Source organism: Bos indicus, chromosome 29 (genome assembly GCF_029378745.1).
Source record: "Bos indicus isolate NIAB-ARS_2022 breed Sahiwal x Tharparkar chromosome 29, NIAB-ARS_B.indTharparkar_mat_pri_1.0, whole genome shotgun sequence".
Lineage (NCBI taxonomy): Eukaryota > Metazoa > Chordata > Mammalia > Artiodactyla > Bovidae > Bos > Bos indicus.
The window spans coordinates 29,364,605-29,389,260 of NC_091788.1; the positions used below are offsets into that span (position 1 = coordinate 29,364,605).

Consider the following 24,656-nt stretch of genomic DNA (forward strand, 5'->3'; position numbering starts at 1 on the left):
GGGCAACAGTCTTATGAGGTAGAGTGGAAATCAACAGATTTTGAGCTAAACCCACCAGGGAGAGAAGCGCAGCAAAATCGTGCCTGTGTTCCTTTGAGCTAATGACTCAACGGTCTGAGACTATTTCCTCCTCTTTAGAGTGAGGATGACAATACCTACTTACAGAATTCTTCGAAAGGCAGCAGTGTCTGCCACACTTACACGGAAACTGGCAGGAAGTGGTATCCAGGAGTGTTGCTGCCTGGGATGGGGCAAGGGGTGGCTGACAGTGAATGGACGGGAGACTTCACACCAGGGAACTGTCCGGCGTAGGCACTCACCACCCCATCCACAGGGGCTCCTGCGCCTGACCCCGGCCTTCTTCTCGCTCTAGGGTCCATCAACCTGGACAACCTGCAGTCCTTGTCCTCAGACAACGCCACCATGGCCATGCAGCAGGCTATGATGGCGGCACACGACGATTCACTGGACGGGACGGAAGAAGAGGAGGAGGATGAAATGGAAGAGGAGGAGGAAGAGGAGCTGGAGGAGGAGGCGGACGAGCTGCAGACAACGAATGTCAGCGACCTGGGCTTGGAACACAGTGACTCCCTGGAGTAGCCGAGCCACCCAGGTGGCACTGGTCACCAAGCGGGAGAGGAGTGTCATCAGGAGGGCTTCGGGGTGGGGGGGAAGGGGACGGGGCAGGCGGCACAGAGGAAGCTGGGCCCTGGCTTCCCGGAATCAGGAGCTGGAGGAAATGCACAGGAAACACCCGCTCCTTCCCAACCACCAAGCTTCACCGAGAACCCCGGCCCCACTTCCCTAGTACTGCAGAGGACTCAGCGTGGCGGGGCCGGTCGAGCAGCCTGGACGGAGAGGCAGGAGTGAGATCTGGACTCACCGCATCCCTGAGGACAGAGGGCACCCACAGCACCCCCCACTGAAGGACTTGAGTTGTTTACAAGCCCCACCCTGGGACATGGACCAGTGCTGTTCACGGAGTGAGCCTCTGCCAGGGAACAGTCTGGAGGAAAGAGACAAAGGGGGTCTGGGCTCCACCTCCACAGGGTCCTCAGCTCTTTGAGAGACATCCGAAGGCAGGAAGGAACTGGAATGCATGACTCTGGAGGGAGAGGGGTGCCACGGCGTTACATCCTGTAGAATAAGATGGGACCTGGATTCTGTAGGGCTCCCCTCAGTCCTCCAAGGCCCATGGACTTGGTAGAGGGGTACAAGAGCCATTAGAGCCACCTTCTCTCTCTCTCTGCCTCCTGGAAATCAGTGGTAAGCTGATGGGCTCAAATTATAGGTTAAATGGAAGCCCTTCACCTGGGTCGGCTTCAGGACACAAGGAGATGGCAAGACCTGGGCTAGGAGCCATATCAAGGCGACCTTGGGGACCACAGCCGTCCCCAGGCGGTCAGTGGTGTCTTAGCCCAGATGTCGCAGCCCTGGGATGGAGCTCTCCAGACGTTCCAGGCCTTCCATGGGCTGTTGGAGAGGGTGGAGCCAGGTTAGCTTGGCAGATGTCCACCCCTCCTGTCCCTCGCCGCTGTCCCTCTGCCCCCAGGCTGGCTCCACCAGCCTTCTTCCTCTCTTCTTCACTCTATCCTTCCGAGAAGGCAGAAGAAACTTTGGAAAGAAGCATCCAGCCCAGTGTGAAGCCAGGGGTTGGAGAAGGTGCTAGCTACATCCCCCTTCCCATCAATATCCAAAGTGTGGGGGAGGTGCCCACCCACCCGCCTCACTGTTCCACACTCCATCCCCACCACAGCCCTGGAGGAACCTGGGCTCCACAAGGAGGAGGAGTCTTCCCACCATCTGCCCTGACACACAGCCTCCACCCCCAACCCCCAGGCCCCCAGGATTGGCGCCCCGCCCTCCTGTTCCCTCCCACCCCTACGGCTGTGAACCACAGGACTGATCACACGTGTGTTTTCCATTGAATTTAATTTAATGGACTTGCAGCTTCATCTGTCAGATGTGCGTTGGCCACCTCCGGCAGCAGCAGGATGTGAGTGGGCTGCTGGGCTCAACTCGAGGGCCCCCTGCCAGGGCCCTGTAAGGTGGAGCAAAAGGATGGTGGCTTTCCTGAGGTCTCCCTGAAATGAATGTATTTCTTCCCCCAAAAGAGCTGATATTTAATGTTTTAATAGGGATTTTTGAGAAACAAATAACCTTATTTATAATCTGGGTGATCCAATCATTTTTTACTCCCTTTTGATGCCATAGGTAGAGGAAAGTCTAGCTTTTTTGGCGTGAGACTTTTGCAACGTGCAGTGGGATAAATACATTTCCTGTTCTGCTTCATTTTTCTTGTTCATACACACACGCACGCGCACATGCACACACACACATACACCCTTCCACTTATCACTCTGGACAGGCATCCCACCCCACACTCTTGCACACACGTGCCCACACATCCTCCTCCCAGCCCCCCTCCACCTGCCTAATGTTATGCAACCTCTTCTGATGTATCCACCAAACCAGTACTGAATGTGGCCGAGTTTTCAGTAAACCTTATTACCTACCGTAATTCTGGTGCGTGATTCTCTTTTCACGTGGTTAAGGGTTAGGGGGACCCTGGACCAGAGGAAATCTGGAGGCCTCACCACAATCCTTGTTCATTCGACTACCCATGAAAGGGACCGAGGAAGAGGGCTTTCTGGGTGTCCTCAGCTTGCCAGTCTGGGGAGGAAGATGGCCAAGTTTGGCACAATCACCGCAGAGGTATCTTCTCTAAGACAGAGAGCAAAAGACAGGCAGAGGCTCTGCACTGCCCTCTCCTGGCGGTCTGCTGTCATGGCAGGGGAGCTCAGAACTCCGTCTCCTCTTCACCTTGCCCAACCCTCAAAGACCCTTGCTTATCCCACCTCCATCGAAGCTGGTGCCAACACTGCCCATCCCCCAGCCTCACATGCCCCCGTCGCCCTATCCCTTGTGTGAAAGGCCCCAGGAATCAGGAAGGATGGGCAGTCTTGACTGACACATTGAATCCAGGAGCTGTGTTTGGAGGGGAGCCTGCCCTTTGAATCCCAGAGTTCAGCACTATATTCCCTGGGGCAGGAAGAATTTGAGAGACAGCTAATATCCCCAACTAAGTGAGAGGCAGCCTTGTTACTTTGATCCTAGAGGTTTCCTTACTTGGGCCATGTGCTGAGACGTCCCGGCATGGGTTTAGAATTCTTCGTTCCCATTGGCAAGGGCTGGCGACAGGAAGACGACTTTCAAAGCAGTGATTTGCGAGGAACAAACTTTTTTCCCTCTTTCTTGTTAATTTTTTAAATTATGTAAGTATGATAACACATTTACAGGAGACTTGGAAAATACAGAGCAAAGTTACATATCATTCCACTATATGTGACAATTATTTTTTGAAGGTGATAAATTAGGATTTTGTAGTTGGAGTTAAGGAACACACTCTTAAGAGATAGATGGCTTAGTCTAGGATGAAGTGCATATTATACTTTGTTAAAGGGGTTTCGTAATGTGAATTAGAATATAAAAGCCTCTGAAAGGTACTACAGGAAAGAAACCTGTTTAACGTGTTCCCCAAATGTATTTATCTTTTGTTTTTCAAGTAATAGCTAATCAATCGTACTAGCATGGCACAAAACGCATTTTAGGAAACAAACCTCTGAGAACTTACGTAATAGCCTGAGCCCAGCCTCTCCCACCCCTTCCTAAGTTTTTCTCTCAAGTTCTGCCATTTTTTATACAAAGCAGCTAACTAAAAAGTGGTCTCCTAAATCATCTGAGATGTGGGTGGTTGTGTTGTGAGAAGGCAGCAACCTCTGTCTGCGTTAGACCCTGACCCTATCCAACCTGTGGGGATGTCTCAAAGTCCATGTGGAAAGAAAGAGATGGGACAAGGTGGGGTGGGGATGAGGAAGATCTCCTTTATCCTCAAGACGGAGCTGTGATATCCAGACCCTGGGAACGTTCAGACTGACTTCTGGCCCCAACCCCGTAAACCCATCAGGGATGACCTGATGGAGATTCCTGCCCAAGGAAGTTCTTGACCAGAGCTCAACTTCCTGGACCACGTGACCTCTCTGCTGCCTTGCACATGACCAGATGATGGCATTGACTGTCGCAACACAGCCAGCACGGACTCATTCATTCAAGCACTGAGCAACACTCTGTCCCAGGCAGTGTTAGATACTGAGACTACAGCTGTGATCAAAGAAAACACAGTTCTTGCCTTCAGGGAATTCACACTCTAGGGGAAGATTGAGACTGAAAGAGAACTCATCATATCCTCATAATGGTTGAGCTATGACCATATCCTAAACAGTAACCTCCAACTTGATCATTCAGAGTTGCAAACAGGAGACACTTAGGTCAAATCCAGCTTACAGTCATGTTTTGTTTGGACCATACTTTGTTTTGGAAAATTTGCGGGCCAACATTTAAGTCAGAAGTTTGCACATAAAATGCGGGTTCCTGATTTATCTCGAAAAATCGAGCAAACAGGCAACCTAGGACCTAGATTCCCACCCAGCCACGGCTGAGGGTAGTTGAGTCACTGCACCCCCTGACAACGTGCCCTCCAGGCTGTCGTGACATTGGCCACTCACGTGGTCTCCCAACACGGAGCTTGAGGGTCAGCTGCCATTTGTTACTGGGCTGCCATTCTTCAGTTGGCTCACTGGCTAATTATGTTTTCTCCTCTCTTTTTTCCTTTTTTTACCTTTCCCTCCAATATCTGAGCAGTTGTCTTTAAAAAGGAAACTTGGGGCTTCCCTGGTGGTCCAGTGGTTAAGACTCTGAGCTTCCAAAGCAGCGGGTATACGTTCCATCCCTGGTCGGGAACTAAGATCCCACATGACATGCAGCCACAAAAATAACAATAATAAATTTTTTAATTAAAAAATAAATAAAAAGGAAAACATATCTCTATACCCATTGCTCCATCCAGAGTGAGAAAACAAGATAATCCAAGAGGGCTCTGCACTTAAAAATAAAAAATGGGGAGAATATATTTGCCTGTGGAAGAGAAGAATCTCCTACCTTTAACTGCAGAGGTACCTGGGTCTTATAACCAGACGCCTTCAGTCCTGTGTTACCTGTCTGCCTGACCTCCAGAGGGGGTCGTGAGCCTTGGGGCATAAAAGCCACCAGGGCTGCTTGTGCTATACACAGATCAGGTCTCACGACGACTAATCGTTCCCAGATTCTGATCAAGATGCTGAAGACTTTGAGAAACACCGCTCTCAGAAAATCGCTCTTAGTTGCCTTTTAGAAGTTCCTTGCTTTACAGCTGCTCCCATGAACTTCCTTCTGCTAAACACACTACAACCCCCTGAACCTGTTCATCATTCAGTGAGCATCCACGGATGCCTACTATGTGCCTGGCATCGAATGAGAGACAGAGGATGATTCAACTTTGCAGAGTATCCCAGGGCAAGGGTCACAGAGGACTGGCAGAAAGAATGCCAATAGCATCCTACTCCAACGTCGCTAGGAGTTGGACACGACTGAGCGACTTCACTTTGACTTTTCACTTTCATGCATTGGAGGAGGAAATGGCAACCCACTCCAGTGTTCTTGCCTGGAGAATCCCATGGACAGAGGAGCCTAGTGGGCTGCCGTCTATGGAGTCGCACAGAGTCGGACACGACTGAAGCGACTTAGCAGCAGCAGCCACACGTTTTTATGTAGTTGTGTGCTCAATTGCTCAGTCGCATCCGATTCTTTGCAATCCCATGGACTGTAGCCCACTAGGCTCCTCTGTCCATGGGATGTCCCAGGCAAGAATATTGGAGTGGGATGCCATTTCCTTCTCCAGGGCATCTTCCCAACCCAGGGATCGAACCTGCATCTCTTGCATCTTCTGCATTGGCAGGCGGATTCTTAACCACTGAGCCACCTGGGAAGCCTCACATGTTTCCATGTTTCTGTGGTGGTGTCTTATTTTCATCCCTCGGACCAGGCAGATTTTTTTTTTTTTTTTTGGCTGCACCATGAAGCTTGGGAATCTTAGTTCCCCCTTGAGGGATCAGAGTCCCCTGCAGGGGAAGCGTGAAGCCTTAACCACTGGATGGCGAGGGAAGCCCCCAGGCAGATTTTATTATACCACTGTCAAGTGTACCTTACACTTCTATATTTCTCAGCCTCTCTCTGGGCCAATCTCATTTAGCCCCTTTGCAAATTAAATGCATCTCATTAAACCAAACCCATTTAGGACAATGCCCTTCAGGTGTGTGCATCTTAGTACATCTTTCATTTTAAGACAAGTGTTTGATTTATTTTTCATCTCATTACACTCTTTAGAATTATGTGCATCTCATTACTCAGTGCACTGAGACGACTTATTTCAGGTGTAGACATTACACCCAGTATTAGCAGGCAAGAACTTTTTTTTCATTTCATTACAAGCCTGACAATTTATGTACATCTCATTACAATCAGCCATTTAAGACAATTCCCTTCAGTTGTGTACATCTCATTATACCTTTTCATTTTCAGATTTTTTTTTCCATCTTATTACACCTAAGCATTATCCAGAGCACTCACATCAGGTGTGTAGTTTTCTCATCCACCTGTTCTTTCGTGCATTTCTGGGTGGTTGTTCCCCCAATGGTACTGCAACATTTTTATGACATCAGACTCATGGAAGGCCAGCTTTGCCCACCTGTGGGCCTCCCATGGCTCCTCTGCAGCAAAAGGAAGAACACTGGATTCCCCTGGATTTGGGGGAGACTCTGGCAATACAGCCCCTCACACACAGGGACCATCTAAATTTACTTCCTCCCTTGTACAGTGAGAAAGCGGGAAGGGATGGTTGCTAAGTCCGCCTTCGGGGGATCTTCTATGTTGTCCTACAGATGACAGTACTGCGAGCCCCCAGCATCTCCTAGGAGTGCTGCTCCTCTGTCGGGAGCCCCCACCCTGCTGGAGAAGCTGAAACCACATCACCACCCAGGCTCCCAGCAGCCGGGCTTCTCCACACTTCCTGCTGCCCCTTTGACTGTATGGTGCTCGGTATTCATGTGGGGTCAACATTTTGGAAAGTTTAGTCGCTCAGTCATGTTCAACTCTTTGCGACTCCATGGATTGTAGACTACCAGGCTCCTCTGTCCCTGGGATTTTCCAGGCCAAGAGTACTGGAGTGGGTTGCCATTTCCTTCTCCAGAGGACCTTCCCGACCCAGGGATCAAACCCGGGTCTTCCACATTGTAGGCAGACACTTTACTGTCTGAGCCACCAGGGAAGTCCCTCAACATTTTGGAAGGAGATGAAATAACCCAGCACTCTTGTGATGAAATCCCCCAGCACCTCCCGGTCCAAGGCCATCTTCATCTATGACACCCCAACTCCCACCCTTGGACTACTCTGCTGGGGGCACCTTAGAATTGCTGAGCAGGCTTTTGGAGGTGCAGGCACCCAGGTTCTATTCTTGATCTGCTAGAGCAGACCCTCCAACAGTGGGGCGGAGGTCAGTGCATTTTGAATAGCAACCCAGAGATGCCGAATCACTGTCTCACCCAAGCCTGATTTCGGAAAAAGCTCTGCGGCCAGTCGCTCTGAACTGAAAGAGCCTTGTGGCCCTCAGTACCTCCCCCTCCAGGGGTCTTTGCAGGTGACAAGGATCCAAGCCTAGAGTGAAAACAATCGTTTCTCAGTCCCGGAAAGGGAACTTAAGGTCATTAAACCCAACTTTCTCACCCTCTGTGTGAGCCCCATCCACAGCATTGTAAATTGTCATCCACCTTTACCATCCACGTCCAGCGAGGGAACCCAGTGTCTCCCGGTGATCTCGCCAACCTCCCCCCTGCGAGCTGAGAGCTGCCCTCTGGCGGCGGGGGGAGGAAGTGGCGGTCTTCCAGGCTTAACGCCTATGCGAGAGATTGCAACACCTTTCCCCAACCTCTAGAGTGAAAGTCGTGTCGGACTCTTTGCGACTCCGTGGACTATATAGTCCTTGGAATTCTCCAGGCAAGAATACTGGAGTGGGTTGCCATTCCCTTCTCCAGGGGATCTTCCCAACCCAGGATCAAATCCAGGTCTCCCTCATTGCATGTGATTCTTTATCAGCTGAGCCACCAGGGAAGCCCAAAAATGCTGGAGTGGGTAGCTTATCCCTTTTCCAGCGGATCTTCCCCACCCAGGGATTGAACCAGTGTCTCCTGAATTGCAGGCAGATTCTTTACCAACTGATTTACCAGAAAGCTCCTTAGGCCCCACCTGTGTGGCCTAATCACAAAGCATGTGAGGCTTCTCAAAGTGTGTCTGGGGTGGTCTGTGTGATTCCTCTGCTGTCACTCCACCTGTCTCTTTGCCAGTGAAAATAGAATCTTTTCTCTAAGCGCAAAAATAAATGGGACTTTGCACTGCCCCTCCTCCACTGCCTGCCTTGAGTGAAATTGCTGAGAAATCAGAACATGATCCAGCTCTTTGCTTGTCTCTTTATGCAGGAGAGCCTGGAGGCCATGGGTTCTAGAGTCAGATGGGCCACCACTAAGCAGGATTTAGAGAGCATAAAGCGTGGGGTGGGGCTGATTTTAGGGGAACAGGTCACACCCTGTCTTGTTTTGGTCTTGTTTTCAGATCTTCTGTGACCACTGGTTTGAAAAAATGATGAGGCTCAAGAAGCCCTGGGCTCAGTTCTTTCTCTTATGTTCCTTGAAGTTTACCAGCAAAAATAAAAGTCACAATTTCCTGAGCACTTTGCCTATATGCTAGATACTGTAAATGATTCAAAACAACCCTGAGAGAATTACTGGTATTATTGCTAATATTAATATTCCCATTTCTAAAATAAGGAGATGTGTGCATGCTAAATCACTTCAGTCATGTCCGACTCATCGCAACTCCATGGACTGTAGCCCGCCAGGCTCCTCTGTCCATGGGATTCTCCAGGCAAGAATACTGGAGTGGGTTGCCATGCCCTCCTCCAGGGGATCTTCCTGACCCAGGGATCGAACCCACGTCTCTTATGTCTCCTGCATTGGCAGTCGGGTTCTTTACCACTAGCACCACCTGGGAAGCCCCAAAATAAGGAGATAGAGAAATTAAATTTCTCAAAAAGTGTTCAGCGAATATATAGTAGAGCTGGGATTTGACCCCAAGCCTCAAACCCACACTCCTTGATTGAGATAATTTGCCTCCTGAGCTTTGGCCTGATCAGGGCTGAGCTTCAAGGCCAAGGGAAGAGACTCCTCTGGTCCCTGAATTCCTTGGAGGTCCATGCATGCCTGCATCTGCCTTTGCTTTCCTCCTCTTAGTTTCTGAGATGAAACAGCCTTCAAAGACATGGGGTCCAGGACTTCCCTGGTGGACCAGTGGTTAAGACTCTGTGCTTCAATGCAGGAGGTGCTGGTTCAATCCCTGTTTGGGGAACTAAGATTTCACATGGTGCACAGTGCAGCCAAAAAAGTTTAAAGAAGTAGAATCCAGACCTTAGCTGCTTCTCCCACAACAGATCATCTGCCCACTAGTCCACTGGCTCCCACTGGAACTATTTACATTTGGGAGGAGGGGCAGGACGTAAGCCCTTAAGAAATTTCTCTGCGTCCTTTTCTAGTAGAGATGGACGCGTGAGGTCAGTGAACTGACAGTATGACAGCAGCCCTCCCTCCCTCACTTCCGGCCTCTGTAGATGATGCCCTGCGTTCTGTTCAGAGGGCAAGGCCAGATTCCTGGGTTTTTTAGGCTGGAATACCGAGGGCTTCCCTGCTGGCTCAACAGTCAAGAATCCACCTGCAATGCAGGAGACCCAGGTGCGATCCCTGAATCTAGAAGATCCCCTGAAGGAGGAAATGACAACCCACTCTAGTGTTCTTGCCTGGGAAATCCCATGGACAGAGGAGCCTGGTGGGCTACAGTCCATGGTGTTTCAAAGAGTCAGACACAACCAAGGGACCGAGCAGGCATGCACTGAGAGTAAAACCAGGTTGAAAGATGGAAGGACAAAGAGAAAGGAGCTCATCTCTGGGAGATAGAATGGAGCATGGAGCCTAGATGAAGTAGGGGAGGCTGCTGAGAGCAGAGGGCAGGCGCAGGGACCCCAACATGGTCAGGTCGGGAGCGCTTTAATGGGAGAAACAAAATGGTTCTGTTTGAGGAGGATTAGAGGAGAAAGAAGTGGAAATACATGGGACTGGAGGACAGACCCCTGGCCTTTCACTGACTCCCTCCTCTGGTTCTGTGATTCATTTTCCTGTTCTCTGGCAGTTGGAGAGTGAAGAGAGAACCAAGACGGGGACTTAGGATAGAGGAAGAAGAGAGAGGGAGGGAAGGGGAGAGAGAGAGGGACTAGATGTGCTTGTGTCTCTGGGGTTTTTCAGACAAAGCTATTATCAAAATGCCAACCAGCTCCTGCCTGGCCGATTTGCATATTCCATGCTGTGCTCTTTGAAGCAGGATGAATATGCATTAGGGCCTGGGTGGGGGTGTGGAGCTGCAGGGCTGTGGGCTAAGGTGGCTCATTGTTCTTTTTAAAGAAAGGCATTAATATGAAGCTAAGTACCTTCCTGGTCAGCAGAGTGGCCTCTACGTCCGCCTCTCTGGTGAAGAGAGGAAGAGAGCAAAGCTGAGGCTCAGACAGAAAGCTTAAGGACTCTCCTCTCATCCTCCCAAGAAAATAAATAATCAGGCCCCAACAAAATGTGAGTGTCTCTTCTCCAAGAGCGGCATCTAATTACTCTCCCCTCCACGCATACTAATCGTGGAGGCTGGCCCTGGTGAGAGTCACCTCTCCTGGCTCCTTTGGAGATGAGGCCCCCCATCTCCGATTCAGGCTTCTGCTGAGGAGGGGGTGGCCCCTGGTGCCCCCTGCCCCTGGCCTTTGGTGAGACGAAGTGGTCTGCATAACGGGGCTATGCAAGGAGTCCCTAGGACACAGTGGTGCTCAAAGCCCACAGAACAGATTCATCACGTCCATTAGGACTTGGCTCATCATGCATCCTAAGACATCCAGAGGAGCGCACCTTTTTGGATTTTTCGCATCTCTTGCCTGACCTCTAAGTGAAGACAGTTCTAGTCCAGATAATACTCCAGTGCATATGCAAAAGGTTTACTTCATTTTAAAAATCCAATTTATCCCATAAAACGTATTGCCCCAACACCCTTCCCTTTGGGTTTTCTTTCTGAGATACCCCATCTGTCTCCCACGCTGAAGCAGAGATACAAGATTAGGGAGTGTGAGGACATTCCATTTGGACAATAGCTTGTCCCCACAGGGTCATTGTGGCTCAGCTGGTAAAGAATCCACCCACAATGCGGGAGATCTGGGTTCGATCCCTGGGTTAGGAAGATCCTCTGGAGAAGGGAAAGGCTACCTGCTCTAGTATTCTGGTCTGGAGAATTCCATGGACTGTATAGTCCATGGGGTCGCAAAAAGTCGGACACCACTGAGCAACTTTCACTTTCACAAGGTCATTTGTTTCAACTCTACACAACTGAAGGCTGGCGTCAGGCCCTACAGGGACATTTCCTCACCAGGGCTGGATCAGATTACGCTTCGCAAACCCACATGGAGGCCTTCAGTTGATGGAGACAAGCCTCGGTAAAGGAGCCCACTGGCCAGGCCAAGTCCCACCTGCCCAGGAGGGCACCTGCAGGACTTGTCTCCCCAGTGCTCTGGCTGAGAGTGGACACCCTGGGTGGACTTGAGTTTTGCCGTCCAAACTGACTGGGGCCTGAAGAATCATCTGCCCTGGGACTCCTCCTGAAAGATGAGGGGAGGAGAGGTGCAGTCACGTGTTAATCACACTATCCATGCTTTCCAGGTTCAGTCTTCGAGAGTCAGGGCTCCAGCAACTCTCAAAGTGTCTCTGAACTTAACACAAACACCAACTGCCTGGAAATCGCGTTAAAATGCAGCTTCCAGGGACTTTCCTGGCAGGCCAGGGTTAAGACTCTAGGCTTCCACAGCCGAGGGGATGGGTTCGATCCCTGGTCAGGGAAACTAAGACCCCACGTGCTACATGGCATGGCAAAAAGGAAAAAACCTGCAGCTTCTGACTGGGGTAGAGAGGATGGGTGGGCGGGGGATTGCAATCTGAGCTCTTTACATTTGTAATAAATTCCTAGATGTTTTGTCTCTGCTGCTGGGTTGGGCCCCACGTGTTGAGGAGCAAGGACAGAGGAAAGAGCGATGCAAAACCAGAGGCATGGATCTACCGTCCCACTCGGCTCCCGATGTGGGCCATAGGCGAGAAACGGCAGTCACTGCTCCCACCCCTCCTCCGAGACTCACCTCCTCGGAGATGGAGCATCTCCTTGACACTTGAGATTTATTTTTACCTGCCAGCCGCTTTGATTAGCTTGTCACTGCTGCTTCAGACACCTGCTGGCAGGATAAATTGGGGGAAAGGAGCGGCTGACCCAGATATGACAAACCCTAGGCAGGAAGGCAGGCTCCTGGGGAATTCACTGCTCCCCCAGAGCTGGCAAAGCGTGAACTGTGCCAAGGACCTCACCCTGCCAGTGGCCCTTTGCCCCGTGACCGTGGCACCAGGGAACGCAGAGCTGCAGGTGTCCCTTTTGTCAAAGCTCGGGTACTTAGGTCCACGTGCTGAGCCTGAGCATCTGTACAACTACCTCGTGCTGTTTCCATTTTCCTGTAGTGGCCAGGGTGCCGTCCACATGGAAGCCCTGCTCTGTGTGGATGCCTGAGTTGGAGAGCTGCCGGCAGTGGGGTGGTTTCCCTGGTGGGTCCCCCCTTCCCCCCGGGGGAGATTGCTACTGCTCTGTAGCAGAGCTCCTAGAAAAGCAGAGGCCCAGGGAGTGAGAGAGTGCCAAGATGCCTTCTACTGTCACCCGCGTCCATCTGTGACCTTCTAGGGAGCTGCCCGTGGGACGAAGCACAGCTTTCCGTGTGGCACACAAACACCAAAGTCCTAAGGAGGCGTGGAGATCTAGGTGCGCAAGAGGCAAAGCGCCAAGCTGACTCCACCGCTTTGAGCGTCTCTGCTTCTTGGTGTCCTCGTCCGTCTATCAGGGCAATGCTGAGACGCAAGATGATTTCGAGGTGATTATGACAGTGGCAGGTACATAGCAAGTACTTGAGAAAAGTTTTTAAGACAGAAACGAAATTGTGCAATTTGCAGAGAGGTGGATGGACCTAGAGACTGTCATACAGAGAGAAGTAAGTCAGAAAGAGAAAACAAGTATCGTACATTAACGCATACATGTGGAATCTAGAAAAAACAGTGCAGATGAACCAATCCATTGCAAAGCAGAAATAGAGACTCAGATGTAGAGAACAAATGTATGGACACCGACGGGGGAGAAGGGTTGGGATGGACTGGGAGGTTGGGATTGACATATATACACTGCTATGTATGAAGTGGATGGCTGGTAAGGACCTACTGTATAGCATGGGGGGTAAAAGTCCTGTTCGTAGCACATATATTAAGTTAACCTTAAAAATGCATTCCGATATATATTAGGTGCAAACACTGATTCCACTTATATGCAGTACCTTGAATAGTCAAATTCATGGAGTCAGAAAGTACACTGGTAGAAGCCAGGGGGCAGGGGTTGGGAAGGAGGAAGGGGATGAGGAGTTCGTGTTTAATGGGGACAATTTCAGTTTAGGAAGGTGAAAAAACTGGGGAGTTGGACGATGGTGGTAAGAGTCGCACAACAAGATGAATGTACTTAGTGCCACTGAACTGTAAGTTCAATATGGTTAAAATAGCAGGTTTTATATGACATGACTTTTACCACGAGAAAAAAAATAGATTTTTTTTTTTAAAGATGGGACTGGGAGAATCCGCAGAATGAATGCCATTCAAGCCAGAAGATGGAAGCCAAGACAGTTCAGGTTGTGCCAAAGCGGAGCCCCTTCCAGACACACGGACAGCTTTCACCTGCTGGCTGGTTGCAGCTGCCTGTCACCAATGCCGGGGACAGCATGTGGGAGGCGAGGGCCTCGGGGAGGTGGGGAGGACACAGACAGCCAGAGGCCACCAGGGGTCAGAAGGGGCGGTCAGGAAAGCAGCCGCAGCCCCCACACCGAGAGAGCCCAGCGGAGCTCAGCCGTCCAGCCCTCAGACCTCAGGGTGTCGACCCGGCCATCCCAACAGGAGGCACTAGAGCCGCCCTGTTACCCCTAAGCCTCACTTTCCAGCTGCTAACTTCCCAGTCTCCTCCCCAGCCTACCTCCTCCTTCCTACCACACCTTGTGTGGCCCCATCTGGAACTGTCAAGCAACAAGATCTTAGGAGTCTGTGGATGGCCTCCTCCCTGTGTGGACAATGGCAGCGCCACCAGAACCCACCAAAGGTCACAACAGGTACCACCCCATCCCCTAACACCCCACCGCTGCCGTGGCCAGGAGCCTTGCGTGGAGGCAGCGACACGTCCTTTCTCTGGAGGTTTGTACCAGAGCGCCGAGGGACACCACACGCCAAAGCACATGAAGCATACTAATTAAATGAAGGTTTATTTCAAAATTAGTCTTAGAGTAGAAGCTGTTTTTGAGGGCTGGAGCCAGACTACATCATGAGCGGTGACAGCATCTGCCTCCCTCCAACACGGGCGGAGAAGAGGCGACGTCACCAGCCCTGCCCGACAGTCATGCATCCAATGGTTACTAGGACTAGAAGCCAACAGCAAAGGACCCCGCGCGTTTGCTCATGTTTAATCCGGGTTAAGCTATACACGTTTAAATACACGGCGGAGGCTACGCGGTGTCATGCAGTCCCTGCGGTGGGATGACTCTTGCTCGGTGACCTCCGCAGCAAGGCTGCTCCCAAGGGCAAGGTTAGGTGGGACAGAGCACTGGAAAGAGAAGCGAGAGGGCATGTCAGAGCAAGTGTGGGGCCGGACCTCCCGGCCCAGGGTGGCCCTGACCTCTCGCCAGTGTCCTGAGCAGAGAACCACCCGCCCCCTTAGAACCAGGGAAGGATGGCAATCACGTGTTTTCCTTCCAGAAGGAGAATGAGCCACTGATGGCTGGTGGTTCAGTGTAGTGATGAAGTGGGTCTTCTCTGCTGTCCAGCCGCCTTGGTTCAAATCCAAGGTCTGGCTGTTATTAACCACAACCTTCGGGAAATAACCTGTGTCTGTTTTTCTTCATGTATACAGTAGCCTGTGCCTCTGCCCAGCCCACAGCGTTGCTCAGAGGCAAACAGAAAGTGCTCATAAATGTTAACTAGTTTTATACATTCACTGACATTTCAGCTGATCGTGAGGGGTGAAGTCTAGCCCCTGAGCTCCCAGACTTATAGAACCCATTTCCACAAACCTCCTCTGAGAAACAGGATGCTCTTTTAAAATCTTTAAGAGCCAGAAGTTCTTCCTAATGTTGAGTTCTTCCTAAATCCATCCTGCAGAAATTTAAGATTCATCTTTCTGATCCTTACAGAACAGTACAGCTCAGAGGTTCTAAACTGAGGTCTACAAGCCTTCAGAAACTGCACCCAAGGTTGTCTGCGCCTGTGGAGCAAAATCTAATGAGAAAAAGGATCTGGACTATGAATGACAGCCAGTGGAAAGTGTTACAGAGTCGACGTTTGTGTCCCCAACCCAAGAATTCATGGTGAAGCCCTAACCCCCGGGTATACGTGGAGATGGAGCCTCTGAGAAAGAAAGGTTAAAATGAGGTCATGTGGGTGGGGTGCTGATCTGCTAGGATTAGTGTCCTTGTAAGAAGAAGCACAGAGGCTCTGGCACTCTCTCATCAACAGAAGAAAGGCCATGTGAGGACATAGCAAGAAGGTAGCTGCTTGCAAGCTGAGAAGAGAACCCTCACTAGAAACCCGATTTACTGGCCCCTTAATCATGGACTTCTACTCTCCAGAACTGTGAGAAAATTAATTTCTGATGTTTAAGCCACCCAGTGGTATTCTGTTTTATCAGCCTGAGCACACTAATATAGATATTAACATCCCCCAAAAGAAAGACAACCAGATGGTAGCTGTCTCTTAATGAAGTTCCCAACCACTGATAAACTAATGCTTTCCAAAAAACTGTGGATGCTAGTGTACTGAGTCCCCTGGCCCTGCCCGGTCTGGTCTGGTGTGGATGCTCTGAATGTGTTCAGCCCTCTGGCTCCGCTGGACAACAGGAAGTGCAAAAGGCGGAAGAACATATTAAATGAAACCACGAGGACGAAACTAACAAGGAAAAGCCAGAATAAGGAAATTCTATGGATTGAATCACTTGGTTTTTTCATGAAATAAAATTCAAAGGATGTGAGAGGTGAAAGAAAGGGGAAACTGTATATATATTAAAGTGAAAGTGAAAGTGAAGTCGCCCAGCCATGTTCGACTCTTTGCGACCCTATGGACTGTAGCCTACCAGGCTCCTCTGTCCATGGGATTTTCCAGGCAATAGTACTGGAGTGGATTGCCATTTCCTTCTCCAGGGGATCTTCCCGACCCAGGGATCAAACCCGGGTCTCCTGCATTGTAGACAGACGCTTTACCATCTGAGCCACCAGGGAATATATATTAATAGAGATTTAAAAGACATCCTTGGTGGTCCAGTGGCTAAGGCTATGCACTCCCAATGCAGGGGCCCAGGTTCCATCCCTGGTCAGGGAACTAGATCCCACATGCAGGGGCTAGAGAGTCCACATTCTGCAAATAAAACATGGTGCAGTCAAATAAATAAAATGAAGAGATTTAAGAGAAACATTATGAAATTGTAACGTATGGAACTTCTTTGGATCCTAATTCAAAGAAATAAACTGAAAAAATTTTACAGGGAAATCTGAACACTGGTTGAAGAGTCAAAGATACTTTGGGACGGCGGGGGTGGGGGGTGGGGCCAATGTACATGGCATGAGGGATCTTAGTTCCCCAACCAGAGATTGAACTCTTGCCCCCTGCAGTGGAAGTGTGGAGTCTTAACCACTGAACCACCAAGGAAGTCCCTCAAAGATACTTTAAAATGTTGTATTTTTCTAGCTGTGATCATGATCTTGTGATCATGTTTTAGAAATACATACTGAAATACTTATGGATGAAAAAAGATATAATGGTTGGTATTTGCTTCAAAATAATATGGAGGGGAGAAGCTGGGTATGGTTATAAATGAAACTAGATCAGCCAGGAGTTAATAATTTTTAAAGCCACATGCTAAGCACGTGACGGTTCACTATCCAGGGGTCTCCAACCTCCAGGATCTAACGCCTGATGATCTGAGGTGGAGCTGATGTAATAATAATAGAGATAATGTGCCCAATAAATGCAACGCACCTGCATCATCCCCAAACCATCCCCTTCCCCTCCCCCTGGAAAAACTGTCTTCCACAAAACTTGTCTCTGGTGCCAAAAACGCTGGGTACTGCTGCACTACACCATTTGCTCTACTTCTGCATATGTTAAATGAAAGATGAAACAAAAAACTATCATCCACAATGAAAGATGAAACAAGAAATAGCTATAAAAGGATGTAGCTAATCATGTCCCTAGTTTGCTGCCTTTCAAGTAGTTGAGATTGTTAAAGGTATCCTGAGGCTTTGTTTTTGCCAACTAAACAGCCCAAGCGCCACAGAACTTTAACAATAAGCCTTTTGTACTGGTTTGGCTGCTCTTTGTGTGGAGTCGCGCTGGTGACTCGGGGGTGATGGAATGTCCTCCTCAGGCCTCCTAGCAACATCCAAAGCCAAGGGCCCGCTCACAGTCGTCCACGGAGCTCCCCGGCCCTGCCTGGTCTGGCCCAGTGTGGAGGCTCTGGGAGGCCCACAGTGTGGGCTCTGTGCGTCCAGCCGACAAGAATCCTGGGGGAGGGGAGCCCCGGAGGCCACTTCTGCTCCCAGAGACCTGGGCTGCTCTTACCTTTTAAAATGTAGTCCGTCAGCAAAGTGGGAACCTTCTCATTATCCTCCTTCATGGCAAAGAGAACTGTGGGAGGGGAGAGAGAAGAGTCAAGACGAATCAGGACACATAAGCTCACTTCTGGGCCAGACTGTCCACCAACCCAAAGACAGTGAGAGGAGTCAAGGAAATCAGACACTTGCTGAGTGTTGAGCAAAGTCTAGAAGCCTCTGTCAAGAGCCAGCATTCACCTGCTGGTGAAGGAGAAGCCACCAAAAGGATCAGGGTAGCCCTACCGATGAGTTGACGTCCTCTTTTCTCTTATCTCTCTTTTTCTTTTAGTCTTTCCTTTTTGTAGGCATGTGCTCATCTGTAATTTCCCCATCACCTATGAATTATGTGTCTTTAACGATCATAAAAATAAATAAAGCAATTTAAAAAAGGAACCAACTTTCAGATGCAATCCAAATGTTAAGAACAACAGCTGTCACACTGCTGAAACTCTGACAAATCTGTCTTTAAAGACATCCTATTCATACAGATATTATTAGGAAAGTTCTCATCTCCAGTTTATTAAGAGCAAATGAATTTAATTCAACAAATATCTTCTACTTTATGCCCAGTACAGCACTAGAATTTGTGGAAATGCAAAAGTACTGATGACCTTCAAGGAGCTTACAGACTTTTTGTTGAAAAGGGATATGAACTACATATGAAGTGAACAATAGGAAAGCGATTAAAACTTAAGGTTTTTCATAGAACAGATTTTTCTGTTATTAAACTAAGAAGTACCTTCTCATATTCATTATTCATGATGCAGAAATCAGTGCTGTAAAAAAATCCTTCAAAAAAATTAATATCTGGACCTTGTCTATACTATCAAAAAATGAGGGAAGGGATGGGAGTATCCAACAAGAAATTTCATCATCAATAGATGCCTTAAGTAAACTCTGGTATATGCTATCTATGCCATGTCAAACAGCTTCATAAAAAAAGATAGATGTGTATGTATACAAGACATACTTATCAATGAAGAAAGGAGGTTGTGGAACTTAATATATTAATTTTAAAAGAGTAAATAATAAATGTTAATATTCATAGAAAAAAATCTGGAAGAATGTGCATGAAACTTAAAAGCAGTTACCTCTGAGTATGAGGCCCCAGGTCATGTTCTCTTCAGCATTGTATTGCTATAAGGTCCAGATTTTTTCCATGAACATGTATTACTCTTTTTTTCCACTGGATACAATAATCTTTGCACTTAATTTCATTTTTTTAACTTTTTAATTTTATATTGGGGTATAGCCAGTTATCAGTGTAATGTGATAGTTTCAGATGGACAGGGAAGGGACTCAGCCATATATATACCTGTATCCATTCTCCCCCAATCTCCCCTCCCATCCAGGCTGCCACAAAACATTGAGCAGAGTTCCTTGGGCTGTAAGTAGGTCCTTGTTAGTTATCCATTTTAAATATAGCAGTGTGTACATGTATTGCTTTTTGCAAGCGAAGAAAACACTGAAGATCAACTGGCCCTGATGACTGAGGTCAGGAGGCAACTTGACAATCGAGAGACTTCCCAGTCCATTCCGAGGTCCTATTCTCCATTGATTACCTTAACAAGCTGCAAATCAAGGTCATGGAAAGTGAAAGTCGCGCAGTCGTGTCCGACTCTTTGCGACCCTATGGACTGTAGCCTACCAGGCTCCTCTGTCCATGGAATTTTCTAGGCCAGAATACTGGAGTGGGTAGCCGCTCTCTTTTCCAGGGGATCTTTCCAACCCAGGGATCGAACCCAGGGTTCCCACACCGAAGGCGGATTCTTTACCATCTGAGCCACCAGGGAAGCCCACTTGACTCCAAAACTCAGGAGGGGGTAAGAGACAGAGGCTGACGTTGGCATGAGTCCATGGCCAGGCCGAGAAAAAGACTGGACCTCAGGCCATTCAGGCGATGGTTTGTTTCCTTTCTTCTGCATTTTTAGACATGGATTCATTTCAACATAACAGGCTGAAAATACGTTGCAGCTGGGCATGCGAAGACTAAAATAAATGCTGCCCACCAAGAAGATAGCAATAAAAATACAATAATTGCACTCAGCCCAGCCAACATGTGACTCAGGTGGTCTCCAAAATCCAAAATTTATAAGAATTGTCCAGTCCCCAGAGTCAGTCTTGGGCTTATGTTCTTGACTCAGGAGTTGGGAAAAGAAGAATTACTGTTTACAAACCCATACACAGATGTGCCAAAAAAGAGAGCTCTCATAACATACAGGGAAGTTGGTATTCAGGGAAGTTGGCAGCTTTTTTTAAAAAGAATAAAATATTGGAATGTGGTATGTCTATACGACAGAAGAGAGAGCCATAAACAGAATGTTAACCAAATGTTAACTGATGTGACTAAAATCATGATATGAAATTTAATAGCCTGTGTAATCCCAACTATATGGGAAAGACATAAAATACTATGCTTGAAAAACACCATATAGTAACCACAGTGAAGGGAGGAAGAAGCTATTTATTTTCCTTTATTCACATTTCTGTTTCCAAAGTATTCTAAATGATGGATATACTCTAGCCCTAATTTTTTAAATGAACTTCAAAGTGTACACAAACCACTGTTTCTTGATTAAAATGAAAGGATTTCACACTAAATTTCTGAATGGGGATCTGTAATAAATTTATAGCTCTTTATTTTTCAAAAAACAGCATGATAGAGTGCTCTACATATATCAACCGTCATAATTTGTCCAAATTATTTTCCAAATGCTTGCTGCTTGTGAAAACACCAACACCTATAAATGTCAGCTCATTTCTATCTGCTCCCATTAAAAAAAATCTTAGTGCATATTTATGCAAATAAAAGAGCTTCAGATGAGTTAAGAGGAAGCTGATGCACTTTGAATTTAAACTTCCAGGTTCTCAAGGACGTGGTGTCTATTGATGGAGGCAAGATTTCCATTTATCAGAAATGTCTTCTTTCATTCTCCAAAATGATAAAAATGAAATCTTTGGACACCTTAAGCAATGGGCCCAGGAGGTATCTATCTTCTTCAGCCAAATAGATGAAGACCCCCTTCCCTCCCCTTAGGCATCAAAAAGCCCTACGGCGGCCCATTCCCTCTGAGGCAGCACAGCAACGGCGGGCATCCCATTAGTGTGTTACTCAATGCAGAGCACGGTTGCCAGGGTGATGGATGGCCTTGTGATTTACTGAGCCCTTCCTCACATCTCAGCCTAGGATTTTTCTCTTCCTAAAAAATCAAGCTGGCACTGATGGCTAATACCCTGTGGCCCCAGCCCTTTGGGGGCTGTAGTGTCTGATGGGTATCGAGAGATTTTGCCTAAAAAGGCTCTCCATCACAGGCTGTTTTCCCCAACCGCTCTGAATGCTTGCTAATATTACTTGACAATAGAGTCAGGGCCTGGGAGGGAAACCAGAATCTATTCTCTCCCATCAGCCTTACCCCACCCAAGAAACCTTGCTTCTCATTAAGTCCCTTAGAAGGAGCTCCCTGCTTTGGGAACACAAGGCAACCTCAAACTGCAGGCAAGGCGGAGAGCGCATGGCCTTGAGACCTGTGGGTGAACCACAGAAAGTTCCCCTGCTCAACCTCCTCCATCAGCTTGTCTTTTCTGGCAAGTCTCTTCCCTTCCAGGAACCAGGAAAAGACAAAGCAGCTCCTAGTATCACTGAAGAGCTCTTTAATTCTGTCCCATGGAGGGGACATGATGCAATGGTGTGGAGCACATTTTGATCCATTGAAACTGCACTATATTTAAAATAGATATTTAAAATAGATAACCAACAAGGTCCTATTGTATAGCACAGGGAACTCTGCTCAATATTCTGTAACAACCTAACTGGGAAAAGAATTTGAAAAAGAACAGATGCATGTACATGAATAACTGAATCACTCTGATGTATATTTGAAATTAACACAATATTGTTAATCAACTGTATTCCAATATAAAATAAAAGTTAAAGGTGGGGATGGGAGGGAAACTCAGGAAGGAGAGGATATATATATATATATATACACACACACACACACATATATAGTTATGAGTTATTCACATTGTTGCATGGTAGAAACCAATACATTTTAAAGCAATTATCTTCCAGTTAAAAATAATAATAGTAACAAAAATAAAAAAGAAATTGCCCTGGGGAAACCTCAGACCCGAGACACCAAGGGTATAACTCACAGGGCAAGAGGGACAGAAATGAGCAGTTGATCTGGCTGAGAATGGGAGGAACTCACTGTTAGTCAGCATCTGGAGGTCTTCCACTGACGGGGGCGAGGCCTTCTTCTCGTAAGGGATGACTGTGTTCAGGTACTAGGAGACAAACAGGGCATGCTGCACGTGAGACAGAAGCCCCATTCCCGGGGCCGAGATAGGGGTCGACAACTTGCACAGGAACTGGGTTTTTCTCTAAAAAACACGCGCTCCATCAAATCTGATGTTCTCAACAACATACATGACAATGTGCACACCATTGTTTCAGGATTTCCCCCCATCTTTGGAAAATGTCTCTTAAAGGAAGACTTTATCATAATTAAGATTTATACAATTCTCACAAAACAGTAGGATACAAATTCTGAGTTCCCATAGACTATGAACCAGGAGACACTGGAACATATCTGGGGACATAAAGCAGAGTGCAAAAATGCCATGGTCTAAAGGTATTGAAATCAACAGAGTCTTTTCTATCATCATGGGATGTTAGAAATCAATATCAAAAGATATTTGAAAATAACCCCCATATTTTGGTTCATGGTGCTTTTCATGTCTACTATATCCTTCTACTTTTCTGTCTATTTATTCTATTAATTTTTGAGAGTTTGATATTGAAACTCCAACTAAAAATCTTAATTTATCTACTTAAAAAATAATTATAATATATAGTGGAACTATATGTAACTTCAGAGAAGGCAATGGCAACCCACTCCAGTACTCTTGCCTGGAAAATCCCATGGACGGAGGAGCCTGGAAGGCTGCAGTCCATGGGGTTGCTAGGGAGTCGGACATGACTCAGCAACTTCACTTTCACTTTTCACTTTTATGCACTGGAGAACGAAATGACAACCTACTCCAGTGTTCTTGCCTGGAGAATCCCAGGAATGGGGGAGCCTGGTGGGCTGCCATCTCTGGGGTCGCATAGAGTCAGACACGACTGAAGCGACTTAGTAGTAGTAGTAGTATATGTAACTTTGTTCTGTATTTTCCAGGTCTCCTGTAAATATGTTACCATACTTTCGTAATTTAAAAAAATAAAAAAGAAAGTAAAATTCCCTCCCACCAAAAGTAAGACTTGATCATATTAGCCAGGAAAAGGGTCCCTCCAACTAACAAAGTCTGGTGAGCTTTTGGTCCTCCAGGCTAAAAGCAGAGAACATTCTACAGGCGTACGATATTTTCTTCTCCTCTGCAGTGCAACTAGAGAATGAATGCTTTCTCTTTTGTCAAAATGACTAGTGAGAAAACCTCAACCCCGCCCAGGATCTGGGATGTTGGTTTTGCTCCCTCTGGTGGAGATGAGGTGCTCCTACAACAAAATCATCTTACTGCCCAGGGGGCTATCCAAAAGCACTGGCCAGAGGGACCTGGAAGGTCCTGAGGGAGCCTGACATCACGATTGAGAAAAGCTCTAAAGCACGAGGCTTGTGTTTTAGCCGTGGCCTTGCCACTAGCAGTGTGGCCTGGGGGAAATTGCCTAATCTCTCTGGACCTTCGTTCTACCTCTGTGAACTCAGGGGACCAAGTTACATGTTCATAAAATCTCTTCCAGGGAGAGCTCCAGGAGACAGTGAAGGACAGGGAAGACTGGTATGCTGCAGTGCACGGGGTCGCAGAGTCAGACACGACTGAGCGACTGAACAACAACAACAACAATCTCTTCCCAGCCTGTAGCTCCAGAATTCGAATACTTAGGATTCAGTCACAAACAGGCCTAAAACATACAGTTTTGTGCACGATCTCAAAGGTGTCTTTGGACATACTGACTTTCTCTGTTAGACTATGCACTCCATGAGGGCAGGACCAGGACTCATTCATCTCTGTACTGCTTGGGGGCCTAGCAACACAGCTCAGCACATGGCAGGCACCAGATAGCCAGAAATGCAAACCATTTCTCAGGGAAGTAATTGATTAAGTGAAGCCAAACTGGAGACCCCGCAGTGTGGGTTACAGTCAGCAAGGCAGCTGAAGAGGCAGTCTTGGTGGGACTGGCTCCGCTAGGAGGCCAGTGTGCTTGCTAAGTTGCTTCAGTCGTGTCTGACTCTGTGCAACCCTACAGACTTTAGCCCGCCAGGCTCCTCTGTCCACGGGATTTCCCAAGCAAGAATATGGAGTAGGTTGCCATGTTCTCCTCCAGGGGATCTTCCCAACACAGGGATCAAACCTGCATCTCTTGATCTCTTGTGACTCCTGCATTGCAGGAAGATTCTTTACCACTGGGCCACCAGGGAAGCCCAGTGTGGTAAAGCTAATTAAGCTCTTGGACAGCATCTTTCATGAAGCAGGTTCTCCCTTAACGCATTTTGTTCTGAAAGCAACTGAACTCACAGGTCTACAAGGAGTGTTGAGTTTTCACCATGGCCTCTAATACAAAAGTTCAAAAAACCATTTGCCTTTAAAAAGACACATTCTGCTTCTCCTTCAAATGGAAGACCCTAATGGAAGAAATTGTTAGGACATCCTCCCACGCCCTCAATCTTCCCCCATGCTGGGATAATTCTAGTGTATCCCCATCCCCCACTCTGTTGAGGAGACCGAGTGGCAAGAGCCTGGGAAGGAAACTGGGAGCAGAGAGACAGGCCGTACCTGCTTATCACTTCCCGAGGGGCCGAAAGTCTGGCGGATGCCACTCTGCAGGATGTTGGAGATGCCTTCCATGCTGAAGCGCTGGGGGAGGACAGCGAGACTCAGAAGGGCAAGTCTTCCCTAA

The 24,656-nt window shown here is 47.9% G+C and overlaps 2 protein-coding genes across 10 annotated transcripts in view; one reads left to right on the plus strand and one right to left on the minus strand.

Annotated features, from left to right (window-relative positions):
* The window catches only part of PKNOX2 (PBX/knotted 1 homeobox 2), a 298,309-nt gene extending 295,788 nt beyond the window's left edge, over positions 1–2,521 (plus strand). For all 7 annotated transcript variants that reach the window (XM_070782943.1, XM_070782942.1, XM_070782949.1 and 4 more), the window contains one exon: positions 374–2,521. In XM_070782943.1, the coding sequence (XP_070639044.1) occupies positions 374–600 (227 nt within the window). In that variant the 3' untranslated portion in view covers positions 601–2,521. The remainder of the gene's footprint in view (positions 1–373) is intronic.
* An 11,843-nt stretch (positions 2,522–14,364) lies between these two features.
* The window catches only part of FEZ1 (fasciculation and elongation protein zeta 1), a 42,653-nt gene continuing 32,361 nt past the window's right edge, over positions 14,365–24,656 (minus strand). For all 3 annotated transcript variants that reach the window (XM_019955328.2, XM_019955329.2, XM_070783238.1), the window contains exons 7-10: positions 24,533–24,613; positions 21,970–22,045; positions 17,727–17,792; positions 14,365–14,721 (exon numbers count right to left, since the gene is read on the minus strand). In XM_019955328.2, the coding sequence (XP_019810887.2) occupies positions 14,705–14,721; positions 17,727–17,792; positions 21,970–22,045; positions 24,533–24,613 (240 nt within the window). In that variant the 3' untranslated portion in view covers positions 14,365–14,704. The remainder of the gene's footprint in view (positions 14,722–17,726; positions 17,793–21,969; positions 22,046–24,532; positions 24,614–24,656) is intronic.